The 21,408-nt window shown below is 35.4% G+C and overlaps 1 protein-coding gene across 4 annotated transcripts; it reads right to left on the reverse strand.

Annotated features, from left to right (window-relative positions):
* Window positions 1-1,708: 1,708 nt before the first annotated feature.
* LOC149803475 (lys-63-specific deubiquitinase-like) lies at window positions 1,709-21,403 on the reverse strand. Of its 4 annotated transcripts, none has more exons than XM_089953198.1 (4): window positions 21,267-21,403; window positions 15,305-15,724; window positions 13,043-13,207; window positions 1,709-2,665 (listed from the first exon to the last, which is right to left on the reverse strand). In XM_089953198.1, exons 1-4 carry the CDS (start codon window positions 21,269-21,271, stop codon window positions 2,464-2,466), a joined length of 792 nt encoding a protein of 263 aa, XP_089809324.1. In that variant the 5' UTR covers window positions 21,272-21,403; the 3' UTR covers window positions 1,709-2,463. The 4 variants fall into 4 exon arrangements, with proteins under 4 accessions (XP_089809324.1, XP_089809327.1, XP_089809326.1 ...); XM_089953201.1 differs by lacking the exon at window positions 21,267-21,403 and adding an exon at window positions 17,953-18,047; XM_089953200.1 differs by lacking the exon at window positions 21,267-21,403 and adding an exon at window positions 17,937-18,031.
* Window positions 21,404-21,408: the final 5 nt, after the last annotated feature.

Below are 21,408 nucleotides of genomic sequence, written 5' to 3' on the forward strand. Positions count from 1 at the left end.
ATAGAATGTGTCAATAATCGTCGGGGCCCCGAGTGGCTGAGTGGTCTAAAGCGCTCTCCATTACGGATCACTGCCATCTCACCTCTGTCTGCGTGGAGTCGAGTCTAGGATTCAGCCAATGTGGGTATGTCAGAAAGCTTGCCAGTAGCTTCTCGTGGGTCGGTGGTTCTTCCCGGGCTCTTCCTCTACCATTAATACAGGCCGCCATGCATAGCCTGTCGTGTGCTGAAAAATGGCATTAAACCCAACAACAACAACAATAATCGTCTGCACACAAAATAATTTGTGACCAAGAACTGGTTACCATCAGTGGGCAAACAGAGTCGTCATACCATCCCTCTCACCTATAGATAGGTTTAGAGCAATGACCCTGCAGATCCTGTTCATGCCCTCAAGCACTACTTTAAGTACATAGAGACAATTTGTAGTAACTGCAAAGACTTTCTCCCCATGAAGGCAGGAAAGCAGAATATCACCTTTCAAGCCCAGTCTTCATGACTTAACTTCAATATTAGCTCTGCATTTTCTGACGTCTCAAATAAATTAGAGTCGTCCCATGAAGAGGTCAGCTCATGAAATTAGAGTGATCTCTGTAAACCTCACATTTGAACATGATGATTCAGTTCAAGACATCGCAGAAGCTGTTGACTTTCCTGCAGATTCAACCATCTCAAGTTTTTATCTCAGAGATTTAGCTTTTGAGACAAAATTTTAATCTTGATGGGTTATATGGCTGTGGTCCAGATGACAACAAAACCTAATTAAACCAGCACAGCCTCTTAGTTTTGCTGGATTCACCCATGAATTTTGATGGCAAAAAGATTTCAATTATCATCTTCTTAACCACTGAGCAGTCATGGATCACATAACCATAGACGGTATTGCTTTAAGCAGGAAAATAGATTATCATTCACATGTGGAACCCAATCCTTCTTCCCATGTAGGATAGAAAACTTACCCAATCACATTACTTGAAAACCCTCACAACCACCTGAATATCCTTTATGGTAGTTCACTCAGCGTAAAATTGGTGACACTTAGAGGTGGCAAGGGGAGGTAATTTATGAGCTATTGCTCATAATCTTTATAATATAGACAAAGACAAATTTTCATCTTTTAGTAGGGCTGGATTCAGTAGCGAGCATGCTAATATTTCTAATGTTAATGTGATTCACTGAAAAACATAACTGACCACTATGGTGGCCTGGGTAGTCAGAATATCCACCTCTGATGCAGGAGTTCATGGGTTTGAACCCTGGTCAAGTCACATCAAAGACTTATAAAAAAGGTACTAGCAGCTGCACTCAGCATTAAGAGGTTAGTGTTATGACTGGTCGGCCTTGTGTCAGGATAATATGAGTGGGTGGGATATGATGCTATATGTCTGTGGCATACTACTCCAGTGCAAGACATCACAAACTGGCACAGTGCAGACACGATAACGATATGACCAAAATTATTATAGCTATGTTCAAAATCCAGAAAACACAAACACAGAAACATAATTTCCTATAAAATGTGTTTTCACAGAAAATACTAGTGTATCAGTGTATTGATGCTTTTCATTCAGACAGTTGGTCAATGTACAGCATTTGAATTTGTGAATTTTCAACTGTACATGGACCAGATGTCTTGATTAAAAAGAAATATCATCCCTGCATGATGATATTCCTGAAAAGAAACTGATAAAATTACAATGTTCTACATATGCTATTCTGAAATTCTTTATTGGCAAGTTTTAAGAATAAGTGAATCTGTCAGAAGACAACATAGATGACCTACATCTACATCACGAAATGTCTTAGGTCTGCATCTCTCAAATCTAATTATAAATAACGTTGATTATGTAGGTGAAGGCTGCAATTTTTTTTATTGGTGATGCTATAGTTCTTAGGATGCAAGCATTTACCAAGTTTCAATACAGTCCAAAAAACTGTTCCTACACTGTATCAAACGAGTTCTTTCACCTGACTCGGGACAGACCACTTGTGTGGTTTTGTATTTATTACATATCCTCTTTTTATTAACACATTCAACAAAAATTGTGATATATACTTTTTAAAGAATTAAGCTTTTTGCATTTTTATAAAAGCTACTGTACAACCCTCATGTATGTAAGCAGGGCTAGGTATATACAGTGCAGTGCATCATTGGACTGTCTGCATTCCTGACATGGATTTACTCGAGCTCAGAATTTTAAATATTTTGTATTGGACATGTGAATGAATTTAATCTGCAGTCACAGGCAAGTGGACTTTCATTCTTTCTCAATCGGAACAGAGGTTTGGACCAGTAAGTGACCCCTGAAAAGTAGCACTCCTGTACTATCAATGTCAATAGATCAGTTTTAAGGACTTTCATCTGTATGTAAATATTACACAGTACTCAGCATTTATTTTGTTCTATGGCATCATCTGTAATTATCAGGAGAAAAATGGTGCAATTCCCAGCTCTTGGAAAATTTTAACTTGATTCAAGCTGCTTTTTTAATTCTTCCTTCTCTTTTTCCAGAAATTCAATCCTTTGTTTGTTTGATTCCAGTCTATTCTCAAGTGCTTGCAGTAAAGGTCCATTCATTACATCCATTATGTGACACAGAGATTTAGTGTATACTGATGCATTGTGCAATTTTGTGAGTAGGTCAGCATCCTTGTTCTCTATTGTCCTAAAATGACAAAATTGATAAAACTGCATTTTAATAAAAGGCCTATATGTCAAATCCATGATCAAATCAATTAATGTAAAATGTGTGACCTTTATCCCATAATCAAATCAACTAATGTAAAATGTGTGACCTTTATCCCATGATTAAAAGTTGAGCATGCTGTGTTACAGGATGAATTGTTTTACCTTCATAATGATTCATCCCAAGTATGAATGAAATCCATCAAGTGGTTTAGTAAATTTAAGAAAATGAAAAGCACTTAAGTAAACCATAACACAAGTTTTGTTTGACTGTGACTTGGAACCCAAAATCAAAGTGTTAAGTTTGTGTGTCAAACAATTAATTGTCTTCACTTCATGATGACTGATCCCATGTATGAAGAAAATCAATCAGTTGATTGTGGCATTCATAATTTATAAATTATAAAATTTCCACTGAGATTATCATCCTAATGATATAAATTCTGTCATATATGCAAAGCCAAACTCATATTTCTTATTTAAGTCCTATTATAGAAATTTCCCACTTTGTTCAAACAGAGGGGTGAATTTCCACCCTAAATGTTTGGCTCTAGAACACACCCCAAATCAAAGGGTTTAGGAAATATAAACAATAAAGCTGAAATGAATAAATTTGAATCAAAATACCATTAATATCTGAATAGAAAATATATATTCAAATATTTGTTTCTTTACCAAGTGAATAACAAAACATACAACTAGACTCAGCAGCTGGCCATTCTGCCCATTGATAGGCATACTGCTGCTTAACACCATTTTGCAAAAGAAACATCCAAGGAAAAATGCAAACAATTCAAATATAAAGCATTTTAAATGGGAACTCCTAAAAACCTGCAAAATCACCTTAAATTCAAGTTATAACATGACTTTATATCAAAACTCATTCGACTTTAGATTTAAATGATATCCTAAAGATCAAAATTGCTCCGTCTTCTTTCTTGGATAGACAGGCAAGAAAAATTGATAGGGCACTACCTACTTAACTTCATTATTAGAAATGAAAATGCTGAAATATTTGTAAAGTAAGATGCCACTAATCAATGTAAATTAGGTCACTGTGACAGTCCTTCCTCTATGACATTCAAGATATTGGTTAGATCTTTACTTATGGTGTAATGATATAATCACTCATGGAAGATTTCTCGTTAAGAATTTCTTTGGGGAAGTCCTTTAAAGGTTCTGGATTTATTAACAGTGGCCATATTTGATGGCTTACCATCATCATTATGTTTAATTCCTGTCAGATTTGAAAATATCATGGAACATTTCGGAATATTTGTAAAATTTATTTTAAGCTATTTTTTAGTTGTTACAGGTTTTTCCATTTTTCATATTGGTAGCTAGCAATATTTGTTCAAATTTAAAATGTCCTCATTCCAGTATGATTTCCATCAAATCTTTTCAAATTTAAAATGTTGTCATTTCAGTATATTTTCCATCAAATCTGTTCAAATTTAAAATGTCCTCATTCCAGTATGCTTTCCATCAAATCTGCTCAAATTTAAAATGTCCTTTTTCCAGTATCCTTTCCATCAAATCTGTTCAAATTTAAAATGTCCTCATTCCAGTATCCTTTCCATCAAATCTGTTCAAATTTAAAATGTCCTTTTTCCAGTATGCTTTCCATCAAATCTGTTCAAATTTAAAATGTCCTTTTTCCAGTATCCTTTCCATCAAATCTGTTCAAATTTAAAATGTCCTTTTTCCAGTATCCTTTCCATCAAATCTGTTCAAATTTAAAATGTCCTAATTCCATTATGCTTTCAATTAATCTGCGGTTCTTTTTTAATAGATGAAATCATTTAAGGTTTTATTCGAAATTTTAGCTTGCCTGGTTGTAAGACAAAAGAGCTTACAGTATGACCCTGCATCTGTATGAATTTTTTAGTTCATATCACTAACAATTTTCTGATGCCTAATTCAGAAACCTTTACTTGTCAACAGTGCCAATTACACTATTATATTCCTTGCTGCACCTTTCTGTGTGTGAGTCTGTGTGTGTTTTGGACTTTTAATGTAGCTTTAACAATGTTTCAGTGATATCACTACAATGTCTGCAGTGTGGCAGTTTATAGTGATATCTAGCACTGAGGCATCATGCCGCAGACATGTAGCATGATGTCCCACCCAGTCACATTATCATGACACCAGGCCAAATAGTCATAACACTAACCTTTAAATGCTGAGCCCCAAGCGAGGCAGCTGTCAGTACCATTTTTGTAAGTCTTTGGTATGACTCAGCCGGGGATCGAACCCACGACCTCCCGCATCCGAGACGGATGCTCTAACCACTAGGTCACCGAAGCAGCCCGTATCTTTCTGTAAAAATGGCATATCTGCCCTGTGTAGAGACTACTGAATCAGATGTTTCTTCAGATCACCAATTTATAATGATGTACCTTAAATGCATGCATTGAAATATTCCAGAAATTGTATAATTTTAAAATTATTTTTGGAGACAGTACATATAATAATCTTTCAACATCTATGATGATTTAAGAAAATAAAGATCAGCAATAAAATTGCACTTTTTTATCCAAATTAGAGCAATTTTTTGCTGCTTTCCAAATGTTTGTTTTCTATTTTTAATAGGAGGCAGAGTGTCATATGATTCAATCAACTAAAACATTTGCCTCTGTTTCACAAAGTGGTGGTTGTACCATATGCACAAAACAAAGGAAGTCATAGGTATAGTTTTTCAAAATGTTGTTGGTTACAAACAAATTAGAAATTATGACATCCTAGCTTATCAGGAAAGCTGTGCTAGGCCTTTTTCAGATTCACTGCACACAAAATATGGAAACTTTATGCATATAAAGTCACGTTTGCAACGAGGTTTTACCGAAGACTAGTTAACTTCACGTATATAATTCACAATTTGCAACAGGTAGGAAAATATCCCAACAGCATTAATGACCATCATTTTGCAGATGGATCTGTTTGAGAAACAATTTGAATGGATTATGGATTTGAATAGCCCTTCCATTGACTTCCAGTGAAAGCCAATGCTTTGACAGTTTTATTTCTATAATGTATCATAGCATCTACATTTACTGCAAATATTCACAGAAATAAACTTACAGGACGTAACAAAGAATGGGTTGACATTTACCCACAAATCTGCCATTTCCAAATTAATTCAATCATGACCTTCTGCCCATCAATCCCAAAATACTTTGTAAACTAATACCACAGAAACTGACAATCTGTAGTAGCAGAAATATTGATCCAAGTACAAGCATTCCATGTGAGTGTACAGTGAATAATGCAAATGACATTTCATTCAGAAACCTCAGTTTTGATGCACATTAATAAAAGACTGAGAACTTCAGCTAGCATTAAATGCTCTAATCTTAAAACCAATATACCATTTATTGCTGTGGGGAAAAAAATGAGGCATCAAAATATTTTATCATAGCTTTCTTTTTTATATCAATACTACTTTTCAACTACTGGAAGTTCACGTATTGACATATTACATTCATAGAACAGTAATATTTTCTTAGCTTACTTCTAATGATACAGTATACAATATCTATTCCTGGTATAATTATCAATTTTGAGAAAACCCTCTACCAAACAACTCTACTTTCTCAAGTCACCTTTATAGTTGTCAGACTATTCTGCAGAGAGCAGGAATTTTTCATCCTGAATTGAATTCTTTGGTCTACAGTCAACATCATCATAATGCAGTCCATCAACATTATGCTGGCGGGTACAAAATTATATAAAAAATTATGTCAACTTTTCAAAAAGAGGACGAAGCAAGTCTGAGATTGTTCCCCTGGATAACATCTGCGTAATAGCCAATAGGCAGCAGAACCAAGAAGTCAGTCAGTAAATTTCTTCAAATGCTGTTAATTGTACTTAGTTATGAACACAACTGTTTAAAACTTTCCAAAGTTTTTGTATCTTAAACCATACCTGACAGAATATCACCATCATCTGTCCAATACTGAAGGGCCAGAATGCTTTCAGTCAAGGCTGGTCAAATTCTGTTCTGCAGTTGTATTTGAATAAAGTCGTGTACGTACTTTTAATAATGACAGTCATATTTAATAGCAAAATGGCATCATTTGTAGAAGTCTGAAAGATGTTCAATCTAGAACACATTCTGTCAAGGCCCTTCATGCTGGAACAGTGTCTGTAAAATTTGGTCAAATTTTGCTGATTGGTTTATGAGAAGAAGTAGTTTAATGGATCTTCCATTTTTTAATAACAGTCTCCACATTTAATAGTAAATCAGAATCACTTGAAAGCCATTAATACCTCAACACTTTTTGTCAAATCTGGTCAAATTCTAGAGAGTCATTGTGGTGAAGATGTTAAAAGGTTTTTGTAATTTTAGTAACAGCAGCCATATTGGATAGCAGATCAGTATCATTGGACAAATCTGGAAGACCTTCATGACACCATCATTGCTACAAATTTGGAAAACCTTCATGCCACCATCATTGGTAACAAATCTGGAAGGCCTTCATGACACCCTCATTGTCAAATCTGGAAGGAAACCAGTCAGCATTGGTCTACCACTATGACACTGGATCAATATCCCTCAAGATACAAGGCTCATTCAGAAATTTCTTCAATTGGTTGTCGATATGAATTGATGTACTCTTTTCTGATTACAATGAGTCTGCTGTTCATGAAGGTTGACCTAACTGTACTATTTACATTTGGCTGCATCATTCTATTCGGCCAAATACTAATAAACTTTTCAGGGCCAAAGCGAATACAAAGTGAATATTCATTACATGCCTAGTAGACAGGAATCATCTCTACAAATCTAAAAGATCTTCATGCCATAATACTTTATTTATTGGTAACACTTTCAAGAGTGGTTTTTGGGAAGTCATTTCGAGATTTTCCTTTTTTAGTAATAGTGGCCATATTTTAATGGCAGATCAGCATCATTGGTCTAAATGTGAATGCAACTCAAGCTATGAAGTCTTTATCCAAATTTGGTCAAAAGTGGTCCAGTTATTTTTGAGAAGTTTAAAATAGCAATTTGATCAATTCACAAAGCACAACACACAACAATGCAGGGCAATACCATACTAAAATCTTACTTGTTCTTATCGTCATTTCTTCTTTCTAACTGCCAAGTATTAAAACCATTTCTGACATTGTTGAGCAATAAAATTTTCTAATTGGCCACATTGGCAGCTATACTGGGTGTAAGATCAGCACCATTTTCATTTAGGATGAACATGACACTATTAGAAAAGTTCTGCTGAAAATGCCATGTTGAAATGACCATCCACTGAAGAAAATTTACAATAGTTTTTCAATGTTTATTCGGGCAGCTATATAACAGGTCAGATCAGCACAACTTTCATTCATCATTCATAACTGGTCACCTGGCTTTCCATTTAAAAGGAATAGCATCAGCAAGATTTTCAAGACGGCTGCCATGCTGGCCATACTGAATGTCAGATCGACATCACTTTCATTTAGTACCAACTGAAATGAAATCCCAATGTTGATATGACCTTCCTGGAAGAGCAACGATAATATTTTCAAGATGGCAGTTGTGGTGGCTATAAGAAGTCTTCCAATAAAAATGTCATGCTGATATAAAGCTGGTTGCTACAGTGGTCATAATGGATGTCAGATGAACACCATTTTCATTCATGGTCAACTATTCTTCAGACAAATCATTTAGTGAAAACTCTGTGTTGATATGACCATCCAATCAGGTCAAGTACATGTAGTGATAACATAATTTTCAATATGGTGACCATATTGGACATAAGATCAGCATCAATTTCATTTAGGACCAACTAGAAATCATAATAAGACCCCATGTTGTTGTTGTTGTTGTTGTTGTAAGGTTTAACACCATTTTTCAGCACACAATAGGCTATGCATGGCGGCCAGTATTAATGGTGGAGGAAGAACCCGGGAAAACCACGGAAAGAACCACCGACCCACGAGAAGCTACTGGCAAGCTTTCTCACATACCCACATTGGCTAAATCTGAGACTCAACCCCATGTTGATATGACTTTCCCTTCAGGAGGAGAGGCTGTAACAATGGCTGTCATGGCAGCCAAATTGGACATCAGATCTGCACCATTTTCACTTAGCACCAACTAGCCATCATAAGAAGTCTTTTAGATAAAACCCTCTTTTGACATAACCATCCATTTAGAAGGAGTAGTGATAATAAAGATTGTCAAGATAGCTGCAGCGGTGACCATATTGGCTGTTTGAGCAGAACTAATTTTATTTAGCACTAACTAGACCTTTAGCTTTATGTTTAGGAGGGAAAGTGATTAAAAAAACTTGTGCTAACAGATGAACAGATGTCAGATGATGGATAATATGAAAAGCTAGTTTATGACCAGTAGAGCTAAATATGGATAAACCTTTAAATGTAAGAAATCGTTTTTTCCAAGTCTAATATGTTTCTAAGATAATACCTGTTCTATCATAATACCTTAGGAGAGAAATAGTATAACTCTGCAATTCCAGCCCTCCCAGGCTAAACAATTTAGCTAAGATAGTATTTACAGAGATCAGTTACTACTGGAGTGAAATGCATGCTCTCAATAAGAATATAACTACAAGGAGGCTGGAGGAGTGTAAGTGTATTATGATTAGGCATTATTGATGAAACCTATTTTAACTAGAACAAAAAATGGATTCTTCTTCAAATACATCACCCAGTCATATTATCCTAGGATAACAGGTAAGAAGTGGAGCGAATTAAATCCCCTAGCCCCAGAAAGACCATCTCCAGTCCCCTAAAGTAGGTAAGTCTGCTTCTAGTAAATCTGGCTCAAGAAATGACTCAATATGCAGAGGTATAGGTTCTTCTGAAGTGCATTAATTTGCCCTCCTGCAAAGTCATCAAATTACATCCTTCGGAAGGTAATCTGTTTTGCTACAACAACAGTACCCAACAGGTTTAGTTCAGCATTTTGGGATGAAAGCTCTCTGAGGCAGAAGCTCCAGTATGTTGACTCTAAACTCCATTCCATGCTATATATACTGTCACCTAGAGAACATTTTCTCTTTAATGCTTCTTGAGATGAGCTGAAATGCATTACAAGTTCATTTGATCTTGGGTTAATTCTTGATATGCAGAGAGATAACCCATTTTATCTGGAATGAGAGTAGCTGTGCTGATATGTCACCCTTTCCCTGTTTTAAGAATAGACAACTTTTCTCTCCACATACAGCTCTTCTTCTCAGGTACCACTGCAAGGCTCTCACCAGGTCCCGTATATGACCGTGAGATGAAGGGTCCTTTTAACAGAGATTTCACCATGAAAGATTCCCATGAGCAGGAGCCTGTTCTTGGCAATGAAAATGGGAACTATCAGGAGTGACACTGACCAATTCTATTGGAATTGTAAGCAGTTCAGGTGGACCGACTTGGCACATACTTCACTGATTCTGTCATTGCTAAAGTGAGCAGGAAGCAGGTCCTATACAAGAGATGAACCAATAAAGTGCTTGAGGATGGTTTAAAGAGTCTTACTAAGCCAGGTTAACACCAGTGATAGATTCTACTTTCAATACAGAGCCAACACCTTTGGACATGTGAAATCGAAAATAGACTGAAAATGTGAATGGTCTTTGTTTCGTCCAATGATGCAGTGTTTTGGAGATCGTGGATTGGTACCCTTTTATCATAAATGGCACTAACTGTTTCTCCTCAAAGAAAATTCTTAATTTCCCCTCATATACTTTCAAAGTGGACGAACTTCTCACTGGAGTGATTCTCTACACAACTTGTTTGTATTTGTTCTTGACATTTAGTTTAATTATGATCCAGACATGCAAGTTCAAGAATTGTGGATTCGGATGAAACATCTGCCATCATGGCCATTTGAGCAAATTGAGAAATATCTCTATTTTCCTTTGGATTTCATCTGCTAGATTTATTTGATAATTTATTCACATTTTTTGTTTCCACTTGAGTGGAACAATCAGGATGAGGAAATGCTCCAATTTTATTTATTATCACCTTTGGGATCAGTGGTGTTTTGGGGTAAGCTTATGGAAAGTGCATTGACTGTCACAAAAAGATTCACCAGTGGTCCATTGCAGCAGGTACATTTGCAAATGACGCAACCATTTTCTTTGTATTAGTTGATTTTTCTGCAACAGCAAATTCACTAATACATTTAGACAATTTGGAATACAACAAACTTGTATGTGGATTTTTCATTGAAGATACCACCTGAGAAAATGCCAAACAAGTCTAGGGATGTGGTTCCCCTTGTCATTTAATATAATTCACAATACTGGAGTTGTTGGCAGAATGAGAATGCACTTCCATGTAGCACACTTTCAGTCTGGCTTTTCTCTAAAGGCAATCCTGAGTGTGCCACACTTCACTGGCTTCCTGGAATGATGGAAGGAGATGTGATCCACTTCCCAGGACTCTGTGCTTGCAACTGTATAAACCATCATATCCAGAGGTTGAACCTGTAAAGGAACATCTGACATTGGCCTGTACAGGTTGGCATCTCTAGACTGGTACTGGTTGGTCTAAGTGGCAAAGTCTCAGCCACCATTGGACAATGGAGTCATCTGTAAGGATGTCATAGTAAGGCAGCCCAGGATGATCAGGTATGCTGCTGCACTGAGTGAAACCAGTAAGTGAAGGAATTTTCAAGCTGAGAGACTAATGCCATGTGTAAGAATCAAAACCACCACTGAGCTCATTTTCAATGCACATTCCTGTGGAAAACATACAGTTTACATGTGTTTGAACTTTGAGAAAAATGTTTTACCTATGCCTGTTTAAATGTATTTGAAATATAACAAATTGTAAATCAGCTGTCATGACTTCTGGCATATTATTGTTTAGGGGTTTTAGTCCTGAGGGTTATTGTCCAGGGGATTTTGTCCTGAGGAGAAGTGTTTTTCTAGGGATTATTGTCGTTGGTGGTGGTGGGGGTAAAAAGGTAAGGTATAAAGAGTGTTTCTGTCCTGGAACCATGTAGCCTGGCATGTGTCCTGCTTCATGGGCTTAGAGAGTGGTATGTACACAGCAACACACATAACAATTTATCTGTAAGAAGGGTCCATGCCTAAACAATACTGAATCATCGCTATTAATACTGACAAAGTGGACACTATAAATTCCAATATAACTTACCTGTATGAAAGACCAAAAGTGCCTATAATGGTAAAGTCATTTAAGTGTCACTTTAAATAACTATGAAGTGAATGATATGACTAAAACAATGTACACTACCTGTATGTATCCCACCATTACAAAGCAATTTATTTTAGTTCTCTATAACACACAATACCTGCACATAAACAGGAGCTACACCAATGGGAGAGGATGCATAAGGGGCATCTATATGTGCAACAAAGTGATCATTTTACAAGCAAAAAAAACTTTGTTGTGAAAGAAAAGAACAAAAAAAAGTTGGAAAACTGTAGATAGAGTATTTTCATTCAACAGAAAACTCCTCCAACTTGCTTCAAGATAGAAAAACTTTCACACTTCTTGTAGGTGGATTGCAAGATCTCATCAGGTGAGAAGAAGCAGTAACCCTAAAAGTAGTGGGATATGGTGCCAATACTTGTATCATGGGGAGATCACTCTATCTAACTGACACCTAAGCGAACATGTAACATTTAGGTTTCATAGATAAAAAGTTTCACCTGAGAGGACTGGAATTGCAAGGTAGTAGTAATTCTCTTAAGTTATTATGATCAGGTAATGTATTTGAAGATAAAAAGTCTAGCCTGGGAGGACTGAATTTGCAACGCAGTATTTGTTCTTGGAAGTTATTATGATTGGGTACTTTTAAAGGTCTTCACAGAAGGATGCTTCTGTCAAATTTAATTAAATTCTGGCTTCAGTTTTTGAGGTAAAGTCTTGAAATGGTTTTCTGTTTTAGTAATATATTTAAAGCAATGTCCATATTTTATGGCAGCTTGGCTTCATTTGTGTAAAGACTTCAGGCTAAATGGTTTATTGAAGTTAAAATAGTAGATCTTAAAAAGATTGTGCATGATGGAGGGCATGTGCCACAAGCAGGACCATATAAGCTCATTTAGCTTATGGTGTGGCCAGATAAGTTAAAAGGTAGGTCAGTGTGAACTACTTTTATTGTAAGCTCACTTGGCTTATAGTATGGCCAGATGAGTTAAAAGGTTGGTCAGTGTGGACTACTTTTACTAGGCCTCCTGAACATTATTGCATCCATCATGACTGCAAATTTAACAGCTTCAGAAATATATAGCTACATGCAAAAACTTCACACAAGATCTCTTCTAATACAAATATAAATGCCACAAAAAATATGATACCTGTCTATCACTTGTGCTGTGCTGTGTCATAGACAAACAAACTCAAACTCAGTCATCTGTAGAAACTTTACCTTTGGTATGCCTCTTCTTCCTCCATTCTGAGTATTTGGGGGAGATTTGCCAGAGATGTAAGACAGGCTGGTCCAAGCCACTGACTTGACACTATATGAAATGGCACCTGAACACGTGTGTAGTCACCACCATTTGAGACAGACTGAAAACATGTTACCTGAATCCTGAAGAAAAAATACAGTCTCACATTAAAACAGTTTTACGTAGGATTTTCAAAGTGACAGACCAAGGTCATTTTTGCATAGATATATATATATACCATGTTTATAGTCCTCTGTGTGAGAATTAGTTGGGAGTTGTTGACTCTGGTCTCAATGACCTCCATCTTTGGTCAACGTATGCAATCTTAAACTAACCTGAATGTGCAGAAACTATTATTTTCTTATTAGACTCCCCAAATCCATGACCTCTGATCTCTAGACCTCTGGTTTATTTACTACCATAAGTGCAAGTCATAAGTTTTGTCAAAGAATTTACTCAAACAAAAGTCACTCTGAGAAACCAACATTTCTTGAGCCACAATAACCCTAATCCCAAAATCAATAAGCCTCTTTCATACCTTAAGAGCAAACCATCCACAAACTTTGGACATTAAATTTTGACCTTTTAAGCACAATACAAAAGGTATTTTTCTTGACATACACAAACTTTGGTGAAGGTTCATGGTCAATAAAAAAAATTGTGCAGAATTCATTTTTCTTGTTTAAGTCAGTGACCTTGACCTCTGACCATTTGACCCACAAATCAACAGTCTTTTTTCTGACCCAACGTGCAAACCTACACAAACTTTGAACGTATAAGTAAGGTAGAACTTATGTTATTGTGCAAAAACAACTTTTCCTCCCTATGTCACAGTGACCTTGTCCTCTGACCCTGCACACTTACTTGCATCAAGTGCATGCCACCTACAAAGGTTGAATTTGTGATTTTTAGAGTTAAATGCCATTTTTAGCATATAATAGGCCATACATGGCAGCCAGTATTTGTGGTGAAAGAAGAACCCAGGATGTCCCCAAGAAAAACCATCGACCCAAGGGAAGCTACTGGCAAGCTTTCCCATATAACCACAATGGTTGAGCTGAGGCACTAAATCCATGCAGACAAATGAGATGTGATTGATCCGTACCTTAGACCACTCAGCCACCCTTGGCATCCACGAAGTCATGAACTGAAGAGGGTGGAAAACTCAAGTTACTGTGTGAAAATCATTCTTCTTCTTTCAGTCAGTGATCTTGACTTTCAACTTTGTGACGCTAAAATTTATAGGGTTTTTCCTTACCCTATACGCAAGCAATCTACTAAGTTTGTTAACAGTAAATGGTGGACAACTTGAATTATTGTACAGGAAAATGAAATTGATAGATGGACAGACAACATTATAACATAACATGGTTTGGTAATGCCTAACCAAAAGTCTCCAGCTCTTGGAAACAGCCTCTCACAACAGAAATTTATGACTTAGTTCACGTTTCAAAAAAATTTCAAAAACAATACCAAAGGTTTTTCATTTAATAAAAATGTTTAAACTAATATTCTTCAATATCAGCATGCAAAGGTGTATAAACACTTCTCTCGAAGATCTACTTTATCATCATTTTTACAGCTATTCAAACACTGTTACGCATAACCAGCACTGTACTTTTCAACCATAGTCTCCTAATTTAAAAATAACGAAAACACTGAATAGGTAAACATTTGTTGATCATTGTTTCTTTGACTCAATCAAAGTAATGCATGTGCAAACAGGAACTTTGATAAGTGTTCACATTATTAAGATCTATATATGCTTATGTTCATAACTGGAAAGAATGTGCAAAAAATGTATTCACCTTACTGGACTAGTACTTTTTTACATTGAGGACAATACTACAATAAAAAAAACATTATAAATATTTTGACTATCAACACTACCAATTATGAAAATAATATATGAGATTAATGAAAATAATGTGTGGCTTTTATATCGAGTCCAACACAATCTTCCAAACTCCCAAACTCAATTTTGTTATGGATCATGAAGAAACCCCAAAAATATGCTCCTCAAAAAACAAATAAAGAACAGTAGCCAAAATTATGCAGCAATATAAATTTTTGTTCATAACTACAGCACCTTTATCTCTTTTCTTTCTAAATGGACAAGTAACCAAAGATTTAGCAGTCATCATGAAAAATTATTAGTGGGGATTTTGGCTACCAGAAATGTGAAACATAGTAAAAGACAAATGGGAAATATAGTAAAAGAAAGTTTCAAATATTCCTACCTATTCTGCTTTGTGACTTTATCTTCACAAAAAACAGAAAATATCAAGCCAATAAAGCCCTCATCCATCATTTGATACATAGCTTGAGTCCGAACATCTACATGGGATGGCCACACTGTAATATGGGGATGTGAATGGTACCATCCTAAAACCCTCATTGGTCGTTTAAGTTCATATGCCAAATGCTCAGCTTTAGTTGAAGCATCAGACAGCTGTTCAGGGGAAATTTCAACACGATCAGCTTGCTTATCAGATCTCCTAAGTATGATCACAGCCGAGATATGGGATATTCGTTTTTCATCCACCTCTCCAATCAAAAGTCCCATGACCTCCTCTCTCTCAGTAGAAAGAGCATGTGTTAAACAGACAAGGTAGGCATCTGCTTCAATATGAACACAGTTTATAGCCATTCTTGAGTCTCTGAAACAACAAGATGACAAAGTGAACATTAACACCTAAATAGATATTATTTTTAAAAGTAATAAAAACTTAAAAGTATGTCAGGTCTTACAATACACCAGTTATCTCCCCCAAGATCCTACAAATCTCATATGGGTTGTTTTCACAGACGTCATGACTGAGTACGCAATTATCCACAATGCAATGCACATGCACCTTGCACCGCCATTTTGAGTCCCAAACCTTTGTCAACATAAGTCATCATGTATATTCAAGATAATAATCCGATTTAAATGTTGATAAGGACATTTACTTCATCGAAATGATACATAGATTATACCTGAAATTAAGTGCCCTATAGCATGAAAATAAAAATGCTGGAAGTTCCCTTGTATAAATCACAAGACAGAATAGTGAATTTGAACCATACTTATGCATATTGCTATAAAATAGAAATGCAGTTGTTTTTTTTTACAATGAGACAATATTGACATTTTTAAAAAGTGTTTCATATCATATGATATCCCTAAGCTTGAAAAAGGGTTTTCCGGACAATGATTTTTGGGATACAATATTACTTACGAATTAAAATTTCATAGCATGTGTTTTATGTCAGAACTTTTATGTACAAATACTTTTCGTGACAACAGGTGTTTGTGCCAAAGAAGTTGACAAACCAATTTAATTTGCATGGTCAAATATTGTATTTGTGGTGGAGATGATGGATGTAGGATGATACTGAATGAAGGTGATAACCGTTCAAAGAAGTTTCATCTTCAGTGTATTCAAACGAAACATGTGCCTTACGGAACATGACTTTGTGTTGAATGTCAAAATGACGTATTCCTGAAATGCTTTTAAAAATATGAAATTATATATTAACAATAATTAGCCTCTTTTAAATTAAATGATAACCAAATGTTTCTACTTGTTTTTGTATCCATTTGTTTATGTGTTTGTTTCTTGTTGTTGTTCTTCTAGGATTTAACGCCATTTTTCAGCACAAGATAGGCTATACATGACAGCCAGTATAACTGGTGGAGGAAGAACCCTGGAAAACCCAGGGAAGAACCACTGACCCACGAGAAGCTACTGGCATGCTTTCCCACACACCCACGCTAGCCAAGCCTTGGACTCTAACCCACGCAGACAGAGGTGAGATGGCGGTGATCCAGAACGGTGAGCACTTTAGACCACTCTGCCTCTCAGGGCCCCCGTTTGTTTCTTGATTGATGTATTTGTTTATGAAAGAAAAACATAGATGGCTGAAATTTAAATGTTTTACTTGAAGAAAACAAGTAGAAAAGTCATGCATTCAGTCTAGTGTGGTTGACATGCACAACAGAATGTGATGTATCATATTCTTATGCACAAAATGAGACATGCCTTCATAATTATGCGGAAAGAACAATGTTATTAGGCGCCAGTTTGTGGGGCTAGGGACTTGAAATGGCTGATATGGAAGTACACACATTTTGTGACGTCACACAAAAACAACAAATCTTCCAAGTTTGCTCAAAACTGGATCAGAAATATATAATCCAGAGTTTAAAGATGTAATTGCTCAAATGGGTGCACTCACCTTAATGCCTAGTGAGTTAAATACCTAGTATCCCTGCATAAATCCTGTAGCCCAAAGTAATCACTTTAACATGAAACTGTCAACTTCAATACTATTATTTTACTATCGTATGTGTTATTAACAATTATTATTCATTGTTAATTATATTTCTGTCCTTTTAATAATGACCCAATTTGATTTTCATAAACTTCAATGTAGACGGTGACGGAATACCCACCCCAAATGGAAACTTCATAGTTTTCAGTTGTATTATTTTAATTCATTTTAACAAGTTATAGATAACAGTTCCATCTAAGACAGCAAACACGAGTCCTAGACAAATACCCGTTAAAGTGTGTTCTCCTTCGTTTTAAATTTTTTTAAATGGGGTCTGATCATTTTTTTAATAGAAAAACGAGTTGGACTGACGTGTCTGTTTTTACTGTCTCATATTTTACTGTTCATAAAAATAAATAAATAAAGACATAAAACTACGATTGGGTAGGCTAATTTATGTTGTCTCGAAAATACGTCACAAATATTTGTCTCATTCAATCGCTTTAAGCTTTCAAAATAGCTATGACTTGCATCATATATATCATAAAATCTAACAAAATGCTATATTTTGTAAACTCTATCAACGTCCAAAGCATGCAACTCTGACATTTTTACCAAGCCTTGTCCTTACTCTACTTCCTAGTCAATGGGAACACCTACTGCTCCATTTCGGGTGCATAGAAACACCGGAACGCACCGAAACGCCGGAACGCAGTAGAGTAGATACACCGGAACGCACATCAGTTATATCGTATATACCATATCGTATATTGGTGGTGTATGCATAATTCATATTTGTGACATTTAACAGTAGTTATATAATAAATTAATATGTAATTTCTTTTCTGCAAGTGATGCAACATTAAACTAAAAAGAAGCTGGAAACTGCGCATTTTGGCGACAGTTCTTATAGTAACAAAATTTAATATTAACAGCGTGTAATGCAATTTATACACGAGTTTAATGCTTCAGCTCTTAATAATAAAAACATTAATATTGATTTAATATTAATTTCTTAAGTTGATTATTATGTTGTGGTTATTACTTATTAATTTTTCTTATTATCTTAAGTTCCGAGATGTGTGAGAATTGTGCAACCCAGCATGCTAAACAGCTGTATAGTTTGAGTGTAACTATCATGAATTATGCGTGCAAATGGTCTAAATGCAAAAAAACATGCGAGATTGGCGTGTCAATTCATTTCCCTCATTCGCTGACCTTTTTAAACCTATTCTGCTATTTGAAGAAGAGTATGGGATAGTGGTAGAAATAGGTTTAATACACAAAGACAAGATTTGGATCATATTTCAAAATGTATATGTTACATATAACACACAAATGTTTCAAAATTAATATACAAATAAGGCTTGCCCACTCAGAAATAAAATAATATTAAATGTAGCAACAACATGAATAAACACATACCAAGTTATACCAATTAAATTGATAAGACTTTGGCCTCAGCATACAGCCTCATTGCCAAAAAATGTATGAATCGTTGCGCAGTTTTACCCGACGAGCAGCATTAGCCAACATGGTGGCATATATATATATATATATATATATATATATATATATATATATATATATATATATATATATATAACATTCACTAAAATATACAAAGTAATTAACACGTTGCCATGCTATATATTCCAAAGGACAATTTACTAGTTTATACCTGTTTATATACAAAGCATCACATAACCTACCATCAATTTATGATATAATTCCTATTAATATTAACTTTAAAACTTATACAAATATGAATAAGAAAAGCGGGCATGCAAAGATACTAGTTTCACAGCAATCAAACATTAGATTGTTGTTTCATATAACACACAAATGTTTCAAAATTAATATACAAATAAGGCTTGCCCACTCAGAAATAAAATAATATTAAATGTAGCAACAACAGAAATAAACATGCTATTTACTCGTCTTAGTCTTTTGTTTCATCACTGTTCGTTTGTTTATTTTTCGTTTTCTTTGTCCTGGTTTCTTTCCACGTGTCCTCGGAGCCACAATTTCTGAATGTCCGCCAGATGATGTCATGTATTTACTGTCTGTAACAATGAATCGTCTGAATTTTGTGTAGAGTTTATCTCTTTTTTTGGGTAGTTTGTGTCACCCAGTCTGTCTTCGAAATGTGAAACTGCCTGTAACTGTCAGCAAGTCGGTATGCCACAGGGAAATTCAGCCATCTATCTTAATTCACTAATGAAGATAGCCAACTGACCTAAGATTTGTCCGCGTATAGATCTTGATACACTTCCACTGTAGGGCTATTTAAATTGCTGATTTTCACGAAGTTCATTCATCCCGGCATTAATAATAAATCATACTATGTATTAATTAGTAAGAGATTAAGAATTATAATTATGTAACAATTGTATTAGACACTATTAATAGTAAATGTTCAAAATTTCACAATTTTCAGCTTTGGTATATACGATATTGCGTTCCGGTGTTTCTACTCTGCTGCGTTCCGGTATTTCGGTGTGTTCTGGTGTTTCGGTGTGTTCCGGTGTTTCTATGCACTGCTCCATTTCAACTATTGGTAGGTATATAGCTCAGCCATTAATTTGATCTGGTTCCCTGCTCTTTATAGATTTGAATACCTGAGTGCAACGCATGGAGCATACGAAACAGGGAATCAGACTAATAACAGGGCAATATTTATTTCGTTCAACATTTGCAGCTTTCGATATGGCATCACAGAACACTGGTTAGAATCCGTTCACACCTTCAGACTGATCTCGTCCAGAAATGTCCGCGTACATTACATTGTATTTCTCGAGCGTGTATATGATGACAGCCCAAGAAATAAATATGTATGAAAATCAAAATGGTAATTAAATTTAAATAAAAAAGAAACCCATTACTGAAATACTGCATTTGTATGGGGGAAATATGAACGGGTTTTTCTTAAAATTACTGAACGACCTTGTGGAGTAGAGTATTTTTTAAGTGGAAAAAAAAACAAGTTCATATTTTTCCATTTTAAGTAACTGAGGCTTAATAATAAAAAGACATCACAAGAAATAATGTAATTTAATTTATGCTTTATTCCAAAATAACCGTAGATTCACCAATATACAATAACAATAATCATGCGCACATAGCTCTGTCCAGCGACCATTTAACTTACTCGCGCTGTACATAAAAACGCCATTTTTCAGCACACAATAGGCTATACATTGCGGCCAGTATTATTGGTGGAGGAAGAATCCGGGAAAACCCTGGAAAGAACCACCAACCCACGAGTAGCTACTGGCAAGCTTTCTCACATACCCACATTGACCGAATCCGAGACTCGAACCCACGCAGACAGAGGTGAGATGGCAGTGATCCGTAACGGAGAGCGCTTTAGACCACTCGGGTCCCCTATCATTTGATGAATTGTAATCAATATCCTGGTCTCAAACGCTTTATATAGAATGAATTTGTTCACATGATTTAAATTTCATTACTAAATTTTTTTGCTGTTGTTGTTGAAAACTTAAAATTTACATTACATCTGTTAAAAAACAGCAAATTATATATGTCGTGAAAAACTGTTTAACTCTCTTTTCCATACATGTCAGCAATGTATGGAATTTCTTGGGAAAATTGTAGCAAAATAAAATTTGGAAGAATAAAAATAAGAATAATTGAAAAAAGAAATGCACGTCTAGTTACTAAATAGTACTAATATTAGTACCCAAACTTCGCCGACGTTAAGCTATGATGTAATTACTAAAATGCACTGAAATATACTAAAGTACACTCAAATATAGTCAAAAACGTTACTTATTTCAATTATCTTACGGAAGTAATGGCTGTTCTAATGATTATGAAAATAGAAATGTATGTGTCGTAACAACACTTTGCAGCTGTAAATCGGACTCGGTGTAATTTAGAAATGTCGTCATATATTATACGTTTCACATTTTATTTACTTACAACATATTTTCTCTGATAAATTTGCATTATAATGCATTTTAGTGGTGGTTTGCTGCAAATACATGTGCCCACATTTTTACACGTAATGGATTCGTCTAAAGTCGAATGCGTGTAAACATTATTCGACTCTCATCGAGAAGAA

The sequence above is a fragment of the Sinohyriopsis cumingii genome, chromosome 3 (assembly GCF_028554795.1).
Source record: "Sinohyriopsis cumingii isolate HCF-2022 chromosome 3, ASM2855479v2, whole genome shotgun sequence".
Taxonomy (NCBI): domain Eukaryota; kingdom Metazoa; phylum Mollusca; class Bivalvia; order Unionida; family Unionidae; genus Sinohyriopsis; species Sinohyriopsis cumingii.

Excerpts from the sequence above, each read along its gene's own strand:
- LOC149803475 (XM_089953198.1), bottom strand. Across the intron at positions 13,208-15,304 it reads AAAGTCACAAAGCAGAATAG|GATTCAGGTAACATGTTTTC; the intron begins GTAGGAATATTT and ends TTTTTTCTTCAG. Across the intron at positions 2,666-13,042 it reads GAAGAAGAGGCATACCAAAG|GACAATAGAGAACAAGGATG; the intron begins GTAAAGTTTCTA and ends TTGTCATTTTAG.